At 41.2% G+C, this 18,338-nt stretch overlaps 1 protein-coding gene across 1 annotated transcript; it reads left to right on the forward strand.

Moving 5' to 3' along the window:
- The first annotated feature begins 4,641 nt into the window (after positions 1-4,641).
- srsf6 (serine and arginine rich splicing factor 6) lies at positions 4,642-14,203 on the forward strand. Its single transcript, XM_003226300.4, has 6 exons — positions 4,642-4,900; positions 9,985-10,133; positions 11,556-11,674; positions 11,834-12,042; positions 12,683-12,766; positions 12,893-14,203. Exons 1-6 carry the CDS (start codon positions 4,794-4,796, stop codon positions 13,254-13,256), a joined length of 1,032 nt encoding a protein of 343 aa, XP_003226348.1. The 5' UTR covers positions 4,642-4,793; the 3' UTR covers positions 13,257-14,203.
- The last annotated feature ends 4,135 nt before the right edge of the window (positions 14,204-18,338 follow it).

Genomic DNA, 18,338 nt, shown 5'->3' on the forward strand with positions numbered 1-18,338 from the left:
ATAGTAGAAGACCATGTACAAACCTCCCACTAGAAATTAATCCCATTCTGAGGAATCAGAATACAGTGTTCCCTCACTACTTCGCGGTTCACTTTTTGTGGATTCACTGTTTTGCGGTTTTTCAATAAACTTGAAAAGACTATTGCAAATCATAAAAAATTACAATTTACAGCCTAAGGAAGGGAGGAAGAAGCCAAAAAGAGAGAAAAGGAGCCCAAGTGGTAACAGGAGGAGGAGGTGGCGGCGATTTATCAACACACAATTGGTTGATAAAGACTTAAAATAATGTATAACTATTAAAATAATGTATAAATATTAAAATAAATATAGTGTCCCTTCTTCGAGGATTTTCACTTATTGCGGGTGGCCCTGGAATGTAACCCCAGCGATAATCGAGGGAACACTGTACAGGGGGGAAAGGAACCCCCACCCTTCTGCTCTGTCACCCATGTCACATACTCCTCGTCATATCTACAAAATTTACCTTCTACAATGCTCAGCCTTGGAGAATATATGACATAGAAAATTCTTTATGCCCTCACTCCACGTATGCGTTAATGTTACAGCTTGGTTTGCTTTCGGTGAGGCTGCTCCCATGAGATAGGCATAATACTGCTTAGCATTTATGTAACACATTTCAAGTATCCAAAATACTCCACGTACATCATTTCAATAATCCTTAGCCCTGTAAGTAAGCCACCACTATCATCATTTCCATATTGCAGGCAGAAAATGAAAATATGGTCTAATGGTTGTCTAATGATTGTGATACTAGAGCTAAGGACTTTGCAGCAGAGACAGAGCCACAAGTGCAGAGAAGGCAAAAAGCTTGTCCCTCTCCAGACTGCCTCTTGAATGAAAGAAAAAGGCATGTACATTCTCACTTCCTTGCTTTTGACAGCAACCAAGCTGGATTAAGTGTGTTTTGCTATTACAAATTTACTGGGCGGATTGTTTTGAATCTTGTTTCACTTTTCAAAGAATCCCACCTAAGTTTTGAATGACTAGAGATGCTTGCGGACAGCTCCCTTACTTTTCCGATCCCTATAGAGTAGCTACAAATTTAAGAAGCTTATGGGGTTGGGAGTTGTGGGGTACACTTACACTGTAGAATTAATGCACCAATTTAACTGCCAGGGTGCAATGCTGTGGAATCATGGGAGTTGTGGTTTGGTGAGACACCAGCACTCTTTAGCAGAGAAGGCTAGAGACCTTGTAAAACTGCAACTCCCATGATTCATAGAATCAGAGTTGGAAGAGATCACAAGGACCATCCTGTCCAATCCCTTGCCATGCAATAATACACAAGCAAAGCACTCCCTACAGATGGCCATCCAGCCTCTGCCTAAAAAGTTCCAGAGAAGGAGGTTTTTAAGCAGCATATTCCACTGCTGAACAGCTCTTCCCTAACATGATTAGGTGGAATCTTTTCCCCCTGCAATTTGAATCAATTGCTCTGTATCTTAGTCTCCAGAGCAGCAGAATACAAGCTTGCCCCGGCCTTAATATGACATCCTTTCAAATATTTAAATATGGCTATCATGTCCCCTCTCATTCTTCTTTTCTCCAAGCTAAATATTGAGCCATAGCAGTTCAAGTGGTGCCAAATTTCATTCATTCTACAGTGCAGATTTACCTGTGGTTTCACTATTTTCAAAAGGGAAAATATTATGGGTTTCTTGGAGGACCACCTCTACTTTTTCTTCCAGTGTCTTACCAATGACCATAAACAAAGGCAGGGGAACAATTTGACCTTTTTTAAACATAACAATGGCACAACAAACATACATTTAAAAAGTAACATATTTGGTGGCAATGGCACACTGTTTTAGTGTTGACAAGAAATAAATTCTAGTTATTTAAAAGATAGATATATATATATATATATATATACCTTTCAAGTTTTAGGCCATTCTCTCAAACCATCTGGAATGGAAAGAAAAGTGGCAACAGTTTGTGGCAAAATTTAAAGGAACAAGATATTGGCTAGCATGCTTTAAGGGCCATTCCTCCCCATGTTGATATTTGCCGGACGTCTTTCACTTTAAGCTCCACCAACTCTGTCCAGTGATCACACTGTGAGATCAGTGGGAGATTTGTAAGAATCTATTTCATATATCTTCAAATATGTTGGATAAATGGTTGTATGCCCCCCCTCACCCCACCTCCCCGCAAAAAAACCAGGGCTGTAGAGACAGACTCAAAAGCAATTTTGGGTTGGGTCAGTCAGTAGCAATGTTGGAAATAAAAACTTACAATACTTAAAGAATATATGTATCATGTTATATTTTACTCTTAAAAATGACTGCTCTGTTGCATGTTTACTGTAATAGGAATTTAGAAAACTCTTCTTGTTAAGAGATTTCAATAAAATAAATCTACTGTATATCTTATGAATCTAAGGTCCCACACAGCCATATAACCCAGAATATCAAGGCAGAAAATCCCACAATATCGGCTTTGAATTGGGTTATCTGAGTCCACAGTGCCATATATACCAGTTCAAAGCAGATAATGTGGAATTTTATTCAGTTGTGTGGAAGGGGCCTCAGATGATGATGAAAAAGTCACTATCAGTTTGCATTACCTTCCTTAACATTTGTTATTAGTCAGTCTTATTCGTTGCTATTTTTTGCAAGCAATATGAGGCCACTTACATATCCCTAAATTGTTGATGGTTCTTCCCATTGTTTTTAGTGCCTGCTTCCTTCAAATCCAGTGGTTCTCAACCTGCGGGTCCCCAGATGTTTTGGCCTTCAACTTCCAGAAATCCTAACAGCTGGTAAACTGACTGGGATTTCTGAGAGTTGTAGGCCAAAACACCTGAAGACTCACAGGCTGAGAACCACTGTTCTGCTCCGATCTTACTTTTTGTCTAAGTTCTAAATATAAATTAAAACAAGATAAAAGAGCATTATAATACATCATTTTGTGACCACCTTGACAACGGGAAACTGTTCTTATTTTTCAGTATCATGTCCTAATCATAGAGTTGGAAGAGACCTCATGGACCATCCAGTCCAACTCCGCCAAGAAGCAGGAAAATGACATTCAAAACACCCCCGACAGATGGCCATCTAGCCTCTGCTTAAAAGACTCCAAAGGAGGAGCCTCCACCACATTCCGGGGCAGAGAGTTCCATTGCCAAACAGCTCACACAGTGAGGATGTTCATCCTAATCCTCAAGTGGAATCTCCTTTCCTGTAGTTTAAAACTATTGTTCCACGTTCTAGTCTCCAGGGCAGCAGAAAACAAGCTTGCTCCCTCCTCCCTATGACTTCCCTTCACGTATTTGTACATGGCTATCATGTCTCCTCTCAGCCTTCTCTTCTGCAGGCTAAACATGCCCATTTCTTTAAGCCGCTCCTCATAGGGTTTGTTCTCCAGACCCTTAATCATTTTAGTCGCCCTCCTCTGGACGCTTTCCAGCTTGTCAACATCTCCCTTCAACTGTGGTGCCCAGAATTGGACGCAGTATTCCAGGTGTGGTCTGACCAAGGCAGAATAGAGGGGGAGCATGACTTCCCTGGATCTAGACGCTATACCCCTATTGATGCAGGCCAGAATCCCGTTGGCTTTTTTAGCTGCTGCATCACATTGTTGGCTCATGTTTAACTTGTTGCCCACGAGGACTCCAAGATCTTTTTCACACATACTGCTGTCGGGCCAGGCGTCCCCTTCTTGTAAAGTACAGGTTGAGTATCAGAATTTATTTAAAAAAATTAATTCTAGAAACATTTTAGTCATAACATAACCCCATAAAGTGGGGTCAAACTGCATTATGGTCGGTCTAGAGCAGTCATGAGCAAACCTGGGCCCTTCAGGTGGTTTGGACTTCAACTCCCACAATTCCTAACAGCCATGGCCGGAATCACTGGGTTGCTGTGAGTCTTCCGGGCTGTATAGCCATGTTTCAGAAGTATTCTCTCCTGACATTTCATCCACATCTATGGCAGGCTCTCTCAGAGGTAAATAAAAAAACAATTCCAAACAAGAAACAAGGAGGGCCAGCCAATCACCTCCCAACAAAGGTTTCCCCCAAACAGGAAGCAGCCAAGCCTTGAAGCTGCAAGGCTATACAATGCTAATCAAGGTGATCAACATTCACATTTGCCTCCAACAGACCAGAGTTCTTTCTCCCACCCTGGACATTATACCACAGATAAATAAACCCCACTTGCCTAGTTTCCAATAGACCTCACAACACCTCTGAGGACGTCTGCCATAGATGAAGGTGAAACGTCAGAGGAGAATGCTTCTGGAACATGACCATACTGCCCGGAAAACTCATAGCAACCCAGCCTACCAGCTGTTAGGAATTGTGGGAGTTGAAGTCTAAACCACCTGGAGAGCCCAAGTTTGTCCCTGCCTGGTGTAGAATGATGCAGTGTGGAATAGGAGCTTTTCTCAGAGGCCTTCTTAACTCAGCTCAGCCTGCCTAGCGTTCGCCAATAGTCTTCCAACAAAAATCCCCGTATGTAGAAAAAAACACTCCTGGTTTTTTTTTCTTTTCCTCCACCAGCCAGAATGCGAGAAAAGCGTGCTGGGCGTTCTACGCATGCGCAATCTCTTCACGTCCTCCATCGGGCTCCCTTGTGACGTCATGACGACGGTGAGGCGAGCGACGCACGCCCCGCCCCCCGATATAAACGTCTGCGCGGAGCCGGCCGCCATTGTGCTGCGGAGCAGGCCGCGGTGACGTGTGGTCTTATTTCCCCCCTGTTGTTGGGGACCTTCCGTCTTTCCTCCTCTTCCCCCTTCCCTTTTCCTCTCTCCTTTTCTAGGTCGCGGAGATGCCGCGCGTCTATATCGGCCGCTTAAGCTACCATGTGCGGGAAAAGGACCTCCAGCGCTTCTTCAGCGGCTACGGCCGCTTGCTCGAAGTGGATTTAAAAAACGGGTGAGGAGGGAGTCCGAGAAGGGTGGCGGCGGGCGGGCGTTCTGAAGGGGCCGCTTGCCAAGCGGCGGAGCTGTCAATCATAGCCTCGCGCCCGCCGCGTGGCGCCTCAAAATGGCGGCCGGCTCCAACGGGCCTCTGCCCCTATTGTCCTCGCGAGCTGGCTGTACATCCGGGGACTTCACCTGCAGACGGTGAACTGTAAGCAGACTGAGCTCAGTTAGGCCTCTGGTAAAGGGACCTTTTTAAAGAATTAGTGCAATTTGACGCCACTTGAACTGCTATGGCTCAATACCAGGCATAGGCAAACTTCGGCCCTCCAGGTGTTTTGGACTCCCAACTGCTACAATTCCTTGCAACTGGTAAACTGGCAAGGATGTACCAAAACACGTGGAATGTAACTTTGCTCCCTGCTCCTCCCATGTTATTTCACTTTATGAAGAGAGTGTACAATTTGTGAAGTCTAAGGATCCTTGGAGAGAAAGTAGCTACTAAATATAATAATAATAATTTTATTTTTATACCCCGCCCCATCTCCCCAAAGGGACTCGGGGCAGCTTACATGGGGCCAAGCCCGAACATCAACAATATAAAAACAAAGCAAAAAGTAAATGAATCAACAACAACAATAAAACAAGTCATAAAATCACATACAAATATATGATAAAATCTAGGGTTGGGCCCTATACTGGGCCAAAAGTGCATTTAAGATCTGTTACTCAAAACCAGCCAAGTAAATAACAAATGCCTCGCTAAAGCATGGGGAAAACCAGGAATTATTTATCTATTTACTACATTTATATCTTGCCTTTCTCACCCCGAAGGGGACTCAGAGCGGCTTACAAATTATATGTACATACAATATATTATATTATTACCATAGTGCAATATTAGCATAATATATTAGTATGTAGAACTATACCTATATATATATATATATATATATATATTACAGTAGAGTCTCGCTTATCCAACATTCGCTTATTCAACGTTCTGGATTATCCAATGCAGTCTTCCTCCCACCCGGATCCACGGCTCTATCTCTAGGCAGCAAGGACTGAATGTTTTACGAATTTAATTTTGACAGTGTTGTTACTCTAAGTTCATTTTGTGCAATTCTATCTATTTGTAATCAACTTGTTAGTCAATGTTTTTGTAGTTAATGTTTTCAATACATTGCGATGTTTTGGTGCTAAATTTGTAAATACAGTAATTACCACATAACATTACTGTGTATGGAACTGCTTTTTCTATTGATTTGTTGTAAAATAGGATGTTTTGGTGTTTAATTTGTAAAATCATAACGTAATTTGACATTTAATAGGCTTTTCCTTAATCCCTCCTTATTATCCAACATTTTCGCTTATCCAATGTTCTCCCAGCCCATTTATGTTGGATAAGTGAGACTTTACTGTATTAGTAATATTATATGTAATGTAACATGTATAATTAATATTATATTGTGTTATTAGTATTATATTGTATTATATTATAATATTATTAGCATCAATATTATATGTATACAATATATTGTATATTCTATTGTATATTGACCCCCAGAGCATCCGTTGGTGATGTGGAGAGGGGCCTCCAACTGATGGCATAGGAGACAAGATGGAACTGTCTTCCTGGCTTCCCCTCTTCGCACTGGCCCCAGAGCATCAGTTGGATATAGAGGTGGTGATGAGGCCTCTGCTGAAAAAGCTCTCCTTGAAACTTACAATATTTTATTACCTACTAGCATACGGGAGCCCCTGGTGGCACAGTGTGTTAAAGTGCTGAGCCGCTGAACTTACAGACCGAAAGGTCACAGGTTCGAATCTGGGGGGCAGAGTGAGCACCCACTGTTAGCTCCAGCTTCTGCCAACCTAGCAGTTCGAAAACATGCCAGTGTGAGTAGATCAATAGGTACCGCTCTGGCGGGAACAGTGCTCCATGCAGTCATGCCGGCCACATGACCTTGGAGGTGTCTACGGACAATGCTGGCTCTTCCGCTTAGAAATGGAGATGTGCACCAACCCCCAGAGTCAGACACGACTGGACTTTAACGTCAGGGGAAACCTTTACCCTTTTTACTAGCATACAATTCTTCGTACTTGTACTTGAGTATATCGTGTCCTCAGATCTCGGGGGGGGGGGTTTCTAGGCAAGACAGATTGTCTAGATCAGGCATGGGCAAACTTCAGCCCTCCAGTTGTTTTGGACTCTCAGCTCCCACAATTTTTTACAGGCTGTTAGGAATTGTGGGAGTTGCAATCCAAAACATCTGGAGGGCTGAAGTTTGCCCATGCCTGCTCAATGCTATGGTGCCCTGCAAATTGTAGTTTGATGATGTTTCTCTTCGGCAGAGAAAGCTAAAGACCTTGTGACATTACAGCTCCCAATTAGTCCATAGGATTGAGTCACAAAAGTTTAAACTGGCATTAAACTACATTAATTTACAGTGTAGATCAGCCATGGACAAACTTCGGTCCTCCAGGTGTTTGGGATTTCAACTCCCACAATTCCTAACAGTCTACCTACCGGCTGTTAGGAATTATGGGAGTTAGAGTTCAAAACACCTGGAGGGCTGAAATTTGCTCGTGGCTGGTGTGGATGCATCCTAGGATTTAACTCAAGATCAATCTTGCAGAAAAGGGGGAAGAAGGTAGAATAAATATCGTCACCATCACCACCACTGCCCACATACATACTAATAATAATATAATAAATCTTTATTTATGTCCCGCTTTTCTCCCACAAAGGGACAGCTAACCTTCCAACAAAGGGTTCTGCCAGGCAGGAATCAACCAGCTGCAAGGCTTTTCAGTGCTAATCAAGGTGATTAGTTGCAACATTCACACTTGCTCCAACAGACAAGAGTTCATTCTCCCACCCTGGACCTACCTCAGATATATAAACCTCCCTTGCCTAGTTTCCACTACATCTCACAACCTCTGTGGATGCCTGCCATAGATGTGGGTGAAACGTCAGGAGAATATGCTTCTGGAAATGGCCATACAGCAACCCAATTAATGGGCTTTTTAAAACCTACAGTGTTAAAATGTAATTATATATTAAACTATTAAAAATAAGTAATCAAAACCATTAAACAGCCTTTCATCTCATGCACAACACAAGTAGCAAACAAATGAAATGGGAAACTGGAGAGAAACATGACAAGAGCACTAAGTTAGAATTTCTGGCATTTACCAGATATTTCAAAATCCCAAAAGAAATTTCTCCTTGCCAGGAGTGAATAGTATCTATGTTGGATGAGGCTGTTAAAAATGTCACAAAAGGTTGCTGGATGTTTTGAGGTGAAGGCAAAAGAGGCCATCAGCTATTTAGTAATGTGAAGCTTGTGGATTTCCTTGGGCTGCACTTCCCAGCAACCCTGGATAACAGGGAGGGATGCTGGGAGTTGCAGTTCAATTTCAAATATTGTATAAAATAGTCATCTGGCTATGTGTGTAGGTTGTATATGGAATCATAGAGTTGGAAGTGGCCACAAGAGCCATCCAGCCCACCCCATTCATTTAGCCATTTAAGAATATACAAGCTCTCCAAAAGAATTGGCATCTAACCTCTGCCTAAAAACCTCTAAAGTAGGAGGCCCCACTATGCTGAGGTGGCTTATCTCACTGTCAAACAGCTCTTACAGCCAGGAGGTTTTTGTTAATGTAGTGTGGAATTTCTTTTCCTCTAGTTGTTAGTATAGAGTTGGAAGAGAGACTGAGGGCCATGAAGCCCCTGCCATGCAGGAATACACAAGCAAATCTCTCCATACAGATGGCCATCCTCTATTTAAAAGCCTCCAGAGACAGAGACTTCATGCTTTCAAGGCAGTGTGTTCTACTGTCAAACAGCTCCTAATACTTTGATGTAATCTCTTATCCTCTGCATTTGCTGAGGTTAGGTGTGTGGAATCCACACTAAAGTGAAAAATGACAAAGAAAATTGCTAGGAATTTCTAAGTCTTCCAGAGAATGACTGTGTAGTCAACTTCTGGATACTAAACATTAGCCACACTGGAGGATCTAGATATTCATAGGAAGGTGTTCTCTTTAGAAATCTCCAAATCCTCCAGCATGACCAGAGGAAGTGCACCGTAGAGTCACATTGAAGGACAGAAAGAGAACTACTGTAATGCACTCTACGTGGGGCTTCCCTTGAAGATGGCCCGGAAACTACTATTGGTCCAGCGATCAGCTGCCAGATTAATAACGGGGGCGAGTTACAGGGAAAGATCCACTCCCTTGTTCAAGGAGCTCCACTGGCTGCTGTTTATTTTCCGGTCCCAATTCAAGGTGCAGACCATCATCTATAAAGCCCTAAACGGTTTGGGACCCACCTACCTTCGTGACCGTATCTCCTATCATAAACTTGCCCGATCCCTTCGATCATCAGGGGAGGCTCTCCTGTCGCCACTGTCGATATCTCGGGCCCGCCTTGTGGGAACAAGGGAGAGGGCCTTCTCTGCTGTGGCCCCCCGATTGTGTACCTCACTGCCCATTGAGATTAGGCAAGCCCCCACATTAGTAGCCTTCAAGAAAGACTTGAAAACATGGCTCTTCCGTTGTGCTTTTGGAGAGTAACTACTTTATATTTCTCTTCCGTTGCTCCCTTCTAATATCTATCTAGACTGCACCACTATCTTATGACCCTGTTCTTTGTGGTTTTATTCTTATGTCTTTCTCACCCTGAGTTTTAACTTAATGTTCATGTGGCCGCCCTTGTTTTTATTGTTTCCTTGATTGTGCATTGTAATGTATATTATTATTTATTGTATTGTTTACTGTGTTGTGATGTGTTGTTCTTTTATATGCTGTTATATTGTATTGTTCTGGGCATGGCCCCATGTAAGCCGCCCCGAGTCCCCGTTGGGGAGATGGTGGCGGGGTATAAATAAAGTTTTATTATTATTATTATTATTATAACCTTTTAAAATAAATTCATGAATAATCAAGCCTGTAAATGTTAAAACCACAGGTATGAAGGGATTGCTGTGGTTTTAATCTGTTGAGAGTTTGCCGGTTATCCATGTAGGGGGGAAAGGTAAGATTGCATTTCTTGCATAATTGCAGTCATATTATTTCTCTTTCAAGGTATGGGTTTGTGGAGTTCGAAGATTCCCGGGATGCAGAGGATGCCGTTTATGAGCTGAACGGCAAAGATTTGTGTGGGGAGCGGGTGATTGTGGAGCATGCCCGTGGCCCCCGTCGGGATAGAGATGGCTACAGCTACAGCAGCCGCAGTGAGTGTTGCTCTGGAGGCGTGGATGGGAAGCGGGGTGGGAGGTGGCTCAGGCAAGAAAGGGGAGAGGGTGGCAGCTAAATGAATAGAGGTGGACTGTTTCCCTAGGCAAAGAGGTTGGAGGGAAAAGGGCAGCCCCTCCCCTTGGGAGAAAAGAAGGAACATGGATAGGTCCCTGATTATGAGAGGTGTAGTACTTGGTGGATTTTGAAGGCTAAAGGGGGTTTAAGCTTTTCCCCTTTCGTCTTGTACACTAGAAGGATTTATTAAGAACTTAGGTGCCCCCTTATGTAATTCACATTTAAAAGTGGAATTTCTGGGGCTCAGAGCATGGGGTAGAGTTGAGAAGGGACATGGGATTTTTTTAATATTAAAAACTCACTGCTCTTAATAGGAACATGCTTGGCATACGTATTACCGAACCACAAAATTGAATGGGGAAAGAGTTGGCATATTGTAAAGCTGCCTGCTAGAAAAAGGCATCTACAGTTGTTCTTCAGATGAGGCTGTACTGAGCCACACATTCCTACAGATTCTCAAATGTGAGTATCTGAGGAGAGTTTTGAAGGCATGGTTGCAGTCCTTACTGATGAGACTGAATTGAAGATAATTAGGTGGCTGATTTTGCAACCCATAGATCTTTGTGGGATGCATCAAATTCATTTCACTTGAATTTTACAAGATGATTAAGAGCAGTAAGGTAGACAATGGCTTGCTACTGGTGGGAGTGGGGTTTCTTGTAAATGTGTATGTTTTTTAAAAAATTGTTGCATGTTCAATTCAAACTTTTTAACAAGTCCTTGATGTTTCAATTTAAAAGTGACCAGTGGGGCTGAGGCTGTGTCCACTGAGGCTAAGATGACTGCCTTTCCTGATTGGCCATGGCTTTTCCATACATTGTGTGACCCTTGCCCTATGACCCTTTGGCTGACCTTACCGGAAGCCATGACGACAGCAGCCTTTTGCCATTAGACGCAGGGTGATGGTGAGGATTCCAAGGGTTAGACAAAACTGGTTAAACTGAACTAGGTGACTGTTACCTTGCGTGTGTTGTGGCCAAACCACCACCAAATACCTCATACTGTGATGTAAGTACTTAGTGTAAACTAGTAATTTTTTTGTAAAATGTAGATATGCATGTAATCAGTTAAGTTTTATATTTTACAATGTTCTGTAAAATAAAACTTAGCAAGGTAAATCTAATAAAGGAGCAGTCACTCTCTAACAGAGTTTAGGAGCACAGTCTTGTAGGATTTTAGTCTTTAATTTGCCCTTAATATATAAAATTTGGCGAATTGAAAATTTTGTTGCAGGATTAGAAAACTAAAGTCCTACTCCTGTAAATACAATTTGAAACTAAAGTAAGCTAACTTTTGTTTGTTTTAATGTAAGATTACTAACTTTGTTTCTTTGTGTGATAAAGGTGGAGGATACAGCAGTCGAAGAACATCAGGAAGAGATAAATATGGACCACCTGTTCGTACCGAATACAGATTAATTGTTGAAAACCTTTCCAGTCGCTGTAGTTGGCAGGATTTGAAAGTAGGTTGAGAAAATGAGCCACCTTAAATCAACAAAATGTGGCATGTAGTTCTTGATGCATTGCACTGTCACTTAAACCTCAGAGTGCACTTGTAGGAATTATTGAATCTGATGAGTTTTGTCTTAAACTGGTATAGTAACACCTTTATTTACTTCAAGGATTTCATGAGGCAAGCTGGTGAGGTCACTTATGCGGATGCTCACAAAGAACGCACAAACGAAGGAGTCATTGAGTTCCGGTCTTACTCTGACATGAAGCGAGCTCTAGACAAATTGGATGGCACCGAAATAAATGGGCGAAAGATCAGGCTGGTTGAAGACAAACCACGGTCAAGCCACAGGCGATCTTATTCCGGGAGTCGATCAAGGTATGCTGTTGACAAATTTTATGATTCTATAAAGGCGTTTCCACTTGAACATTAGGATAAATGTCCCGGCCATTAAACAGTGAAACTCACTGCCTCAGAGTGTGGTGGAGGCTTTTAAACAGACTGGGTGGCCATCTGTTGAGGGTGCTTTGATTGTGCTTTTCCTGCCTCTTCCAACTGTATGATTTGAAGGTTTCTAAAAGTAGCAGTACCTAACACTATTTGGGGCGGGGGTCCTCCAATGTTTGGTTTTAAATATCCTTAAATTATATATAATTTTTCTGAAGTCTCCACATCTATTTTTTATTTTATTTATATCTTACCTTCTCTATAAATACAATTAAAATTGCATGTAAAACTCACTGTCCCATCCTGTCCTCGAATCCCATCCACAGCCTCTCTGGCAATATGCCACTCATAGCCTCCCCCCCCCCCCCCCCCCAAGTGGCTGAAGTAACCTATGCGAACAACTAACTGTGGGAGTTGGCCGGCTCAAATAATTAATTGCATTATCACCAGTGTGTGGTCTGGAGCATAGTATTCTCAGCTACTAGAAACCTTTAGAAAAGGCAGTCCTTGTGTTACTGAAGTAAAATGAGGCTTATAGTGTCTAAACATCTAAAATACACTTTTTTTCCAGGTCACGTTCTAGACGACGATCACGTAGCAGGAGTCGTAGGAGCAGCCGCAGTAGATCTCGTAGTGCCTCCAAAAGCCGATCACGGTAAGAATTGGGAATTGTGCATAAAAATTCATTCTCAATTAAGTGGCTTCTAAATTGGTTGGTAATCTTAAAAAGTTAATATTTATGTGTAGTTTTACCATTAGTAATGATTTTTTCCCCAAAAAGCTCTAAATCTAGGTCTCGAAGCAAAGATCGATCGCGTTCAAGATCTAAAAGTAGAAAGTCTAGATCAAAGAGCAAGACTAAGGTGAAATCTGACAGAGGTTCACAGTCCCGCAGCAGATCCAAAGAGAAGTCTGAGAAGTCTCGCAGCAGATCTAGGTCTGCGTCTCAATCACCCAAAGAAAATGGTAAAGGGGAAGCAAAATCTAAATCGAGGTCAAGGAGCAGATCTCGTTCCAATTCTCCAGTGGAGCACCAACCTGACAAGGCCCATTCAGAGTCTCCACCCGAAAGAGTTGCATCAAGGTCACGATCACGATCTCATTCAAAATCTCGCTCACGCTCAAGATCCAGCTCACAAGATTAAGGCTGGAACTCTTCTCTTTTCAAAATAATGTTGGAACATTTGTGTGCCAGGCCAGAAGTCTTTTTTTAATTTTAGAATTGGGTAAAAGCTGGCTTGTTCTGTTGCAGAAAGAAACTGCCCGAAAACCAAGTAAATAAGGCAAAGATTTTAAGTACCTAAAACTTCCTGGGAGGTTGTACAGAAATGGCAGAGACCAGAAAAAGATCCTCTTTTTGTAGGAATTAGGCTACACCTTTGATTTTTTTTAATGTAGTGTCCCAACAGAAATAATTGTTGCAGGCTGGAAGATGGGTTTTATATAAGATATATGACAGGAAGGAGATGTTTTCATAATCACTTTCGTTATTTAAAGATTATGGGCTATGGCTCGTTTCTGAAAATACATGAAAACCTTATTGGTCAAAAATGCTTATAAAAGTAATACAATGTTAAGGCAACATTGAATTTAAATGGGGGATGTTTCATCTGCTGTACTATAACTTGCCAAAAGTAACTTCTTTGCTCATTTTTCACCATCTTGAGGCAGTATTGATAATCTAATAAAAATTGTCTTCTCTAATTTTGTATGGTTCAGTTTTGCGTAAAGTTAACGAAGGAAGTTTTTACTTGTTTGGGGGGAAATTGCTGGTGCCATATAAATGTTTAGTTCCTAGAATTTTATTTGCATACTTTGCTGTCCTCTGGCTGCTGAATATGAAATTAAGAGACATGCCCTAAAATTGATGGCAAAAGGAAGCTTAATGTATAGAGCTAAAGTCCTAGTCTTCATGGGTTATCTAAAACTAGAATTGCCAGTGCAGTTTATGCAACTGAAGTAGTATCTAGTGTTGAAGTCCCTTGTATGTAACAAATCACTTTAGCGACATTAGCAAAATATTAGCACAATCTTGTAACCTTTATATAAGATGTAGTTTGTCTTGTATAAGATTAAATCAGTGTCTCCAATGCTTTCATTGTAATATAGCGTTATTTGGCAGATACTATCGTAGAGTAGACTGGTCTCGCTTCTGGTCCATGTGTAAAAGCAACAAGAATTTGTTACATTCTTACATGGTGATTATGGTGTCATTCATCCAAAATATTTAGTGGCACTCATTGAATGGAAATGTATGAGTGCTTTTTCCTTAAAAATTTGCTTTAAAAAGAAAGAAACAACACTAGGCTTATTCCTGAACAATTTCATTAGGAGGAGACCCGGCAATACTCATCCTAAATACCACTGATGCACGAATTCGCCTAATCTGCATAATTTATCTTGCTTTAAAAATCATTAGTAGTAAGCCCATCCGTGCTTTATTTGTACTTATCTAGAATCTGGCATCCATTTCTATGAGTCCCTTTCGAGAGGAGATAAAGCGGGGTATAAATAAATAAAGTAATTTCTTTATGTAGGCCTTGAAGTTCTTAAGGTTAATGGATCTGACCGAAGATTCATTAACCTTAATGCACTAAGCTGGAGACCGAAAGGTACCAGGTTCAAACCCCGAGAGTGGCGTGAGCGACCACTGTTAGCTTCAGCTCCTGCCAACCTAGCAGTTCGAAAACATGCCAATGTGAGTAGATCAATAGGTACTGCTCCAGCAGGAAGGTAATGGCGTGCCATGCAGTCATGCCAGCCACATGACCTTGGAGGTGTCTACAGACAACGCCGGCTCTTCGGCTTAGAAATGGAGATGAGCACCAACCCCCAGAGTCAGACATGACTGGACTTAACGTCAGGGGAAACCTTTACTTTACTTTAGAAAATCGTGGGAGTAGGAATATGTTTAGAAGGAAATGAATCTGGTAAAAACTGATAGACTTGAGAGCAAAATCATAATTATCTCATAGTTCAGATTTTGTGTTTATAATATCTAGCAGTGGTGAGGGATCATGCAAGTTGCAGACCCAACAATATTTGGAAGAAAACAATGTGTTGCACAAGATACTTTCTTCACCTTTTCCTTTATTTTGCGCATAACTGCACTTGAATTTTTATGTATTTGGAATGTTTGTACCCTTCCCCAGTCACAAAGACTATCAAATCAGTTCACATTTTTTGAGTTTTCTGCCTTCAACTTTGCAATCTAAATATGAGGACACATATAGAAAATGGAATAGCAGCTGGATAGGGGCTTAAACCCATTAGATACACTTAGCCTCTTATCTCCCTCTAAGGCACATGTGTCAAAACCAAGGTCTGCAGGCTGAATCTGGTCCCACCATGTTTTAGGTGGCTCTCCAGGACTGTATACAACTCTAGTATTCATCATTAGACATGACAAGCTAATGGGAGCTGTGAAACCATAATAGCACAAGGCTTGTGGATATGATGTCTGACTTTAAAATATCCTTTAACCTTTCCCCAACCTCAGAGCCATAAGCACTGGTGGATGCAATTCCCATTATCCCTAGTCTACATGGCAGATAATCAAAAATGATGGGAGTTCAATAACATCTGGAGACCTAAACTGGGTAAATACTTTTAAAAGTACCAACTATGTAAGAAAATTATAGTTGCCCTCTTTATCCATGAATTCTCCATCTATGGATTCAATGGCCTTTTAAAGTCAATCATAAGGCTGAAGTGGCCCTTGATGTATATTAGTTTGACACCTTTGCTCTAAGGCCAGGGCAGTAGAAGTTAGGCTGATGACCAGTTATAACCCAGGAGAGAGCTGCTTTTTCTAGAGTAACAGCTGGCCCCATAATGTAAGATGGAAAACACCAGCCTTAGACTTTAAAGTCATCTACACCTCCAGGAAAACCTTCAAATAGTGAACATGATGGTTCAAGGAAAGTACATCTCCCATCCAGATTAACAAATTGCCCAAACCCCCTGGATATCTTCCTTACCTGGTTTGAGAGTCAATTGGTTTGTCATCCATTCCCCCAATGCCTCCGTACAACTAGTTGTTTTGGGGCACAGAATTCCTAGTGTTAACAGATAAGTAGAGATGTGTGTCATTCACATGTTCGTGACAAGTTTTAGTCCAAATTGCAGGATTACCTTTTTCCAGTAGTTTTCCGTTAAATTGTGGAACAGGGAAACCTTTGATGATCATTTCCCATGGTGATCCTTTTGTGAAAGAAGCTATTCAGTGCCAGATTATGAATCAGCCTCTCAGCAAGAACATGCAGAATAGCTCTTGACTGTTTCTATAAATATTTCAGTCCCAAAGTCAAACTGGAAATCCTGTCCAAATGGATCCAAATTGTCAGCATCATCCAAGATTGTAACCAAAAGCCCTACAACTTTAACAATTACCTGTTTGAAAACAGTACATTTTACTACTTTCAAACAGAAAAATTATTCTAGCTTGCTTCAGAAATCCATTTTTTTTAGGGGGGAGTAATGGATGCAGCATACAAGTGGTAAGCTTCAGTCTTTCAAGCAGTTTCTAATGGCCCACTTCTTCATGCAGCACTATCTGAAAATATCAAGTACAGTGTTCCCTCACTTATCATGGGGGTTACGTTCCAGGAACACCTGCAAAAAGTGAAAATACATGAAGTAGGGTTGCTATATTTGTGTTGTTTACAAGTAGCGTCTCTGTCCCTTGCATTCCCGCCGCTGCCTTGTGAGGCAAAAATAAAGCTGCTTCAGCCTCCTTTTCACCCTTTGGCTTCTCCTTGCTTCCTTCCTTTCTTAGGCTTCTCCTTAGGAAGAAAGTAAAAAGATGGATTTATAATATTTTATGATTTATACTATTATTTTAGTGTTTATTAAAAAAACAGCGAGTCCGTGAAAAGCGAACCGCGAAGTAGTGAGGGAACACTACATCATCCTGCAACATCATATCTGTTTCCCAATTTTCACTAATGGTTATAGCAGCCAATTTAGAACAGATGATTTTTAACTGTAAAAATGTAATGTAAATTGGTTACAGTATACTTCTAATTATTGCACCCGTTGTATCTGGGATGGAGCCAAAGCACTGAGTGCGTAATACAGAGACATCAGGAAACCATCCAGAAGCTTTATTGTGGCTAAAACTGTCAATTACATAGAACAAGTTTTGATGAGAAGGATGTAATGGGCAACTGAAAAAGTACATTTTGCTTCCCTGATTATTCTAGTATTTGGAAGTGTTGTAAAGTGTTAGACTTCCAATAAGCACTCAGCAATGTCCCATAGCATGTTCTTAGTAAGCTGTAAGAATCTACTGTATGTGACCAATAGAATTGTGGCTAAGAGTTAAATCAGTAAATGTAAGTAAAAGCATATGCATTTGGGGACAAAAAACATAAGCCATGGAATCGGTTTGAGAATAATAGAAAGCTCACTAAAAATAGCAAATTACTGCTAACTGAAAGATGCAAAAATCTGGCTACAGCCACAGCAATATGTTGTCATGATCTGGAGGGATGCAAAGTTGTTATCCAATCAAGAAACGGACCACCATTTTGCCTAGTTGTTCATCTAAGGCCCCATTTACACTGCCATACAATGTAATTTCATAATACAGTTCAGTGTTTATATATTGGTAACACCCAATGAGTGATTTACGAATGGCTAACGCCAACACTTTGAAATGAGCTGAACATTAGCCTACATTCCCAGTCATCACAACTATAAACTGATGTCTTGATAGCATACAGGAATATGTAACTTCATACTTTCTCTGCATGTTTCTGGGACTACTATAGGAAGGTATTTGGCAAAGCTCTTCAAGGCCACGTTGCAGTCTGACAAATGTTTCTTCACATATAGTGAGCTCTTGGAATCTTCTATGGGTTGCTTCTAGGACCATCTGTGGGTGCTCAAGTCCCATTGTATATAATATCATCAAACACTGTCCTTTATATAAATCCTTTTCAATATCTAATAATACCCAGGGTTTACTCTCTTGCAACTTTTCTTTGGTCCTTGGAAGAGACACTTCATTAATGAGGGAGGAGTTTGAAACTATTTTTACAAATGCTTTCACATTTCCGTGACTGGTTTGGCATTGCATCCAGCACATGTAATTACTGCTTGCTTATAAATCAAAGAGGAAAGGATAAAAGCTTAGCAATTTGGCATGCTATTAAGAATGGAATTCAGGAATTTTTAATAAGAATGCCCTTGAGGCTGAATTGTTATATCATTGTAAAGTTAAT

Source organism: Anolis carolinensis, chromosome 4 (genome assembly GCF_035594765.1).
Source record: "Anolis carolinensis isolate JA03-04 chromosome 4, rAnoCar3.1.pri, whole genome shotgun sequence".
NCBI lineage: Eukaryota > Metazoa > Chordata > Lepidosauria > Squamata > Dactyloidae > Anolis > Anolis carolinensis.

Excerpts from the sequence above, each read along its gene's own strand:
- srsf6 (XM_003226300.4), top strand. The coding sequence starts at position 4,794 with ATGCCGCGCGTCTATATCGGCCGCTTAAGCTACCATGTGCGGGAAAAG. Across the intron at positions 11,675-11,833 it reads GTAGTTGGCAGGATTTGAAA|GATTTCATGAGGCAAGCTGG; the intron begins GTAGGTTGAGAA and ends ATTTACTTCAAG. Across the intron at positions 12,767-12,892 it reads GCCTCCAAAAGCCGATCACG|CTCTAAATCTAGGTCTCGAA; the intron begins GTAAGAATTGGG and ends TTCCCCAAAAAG.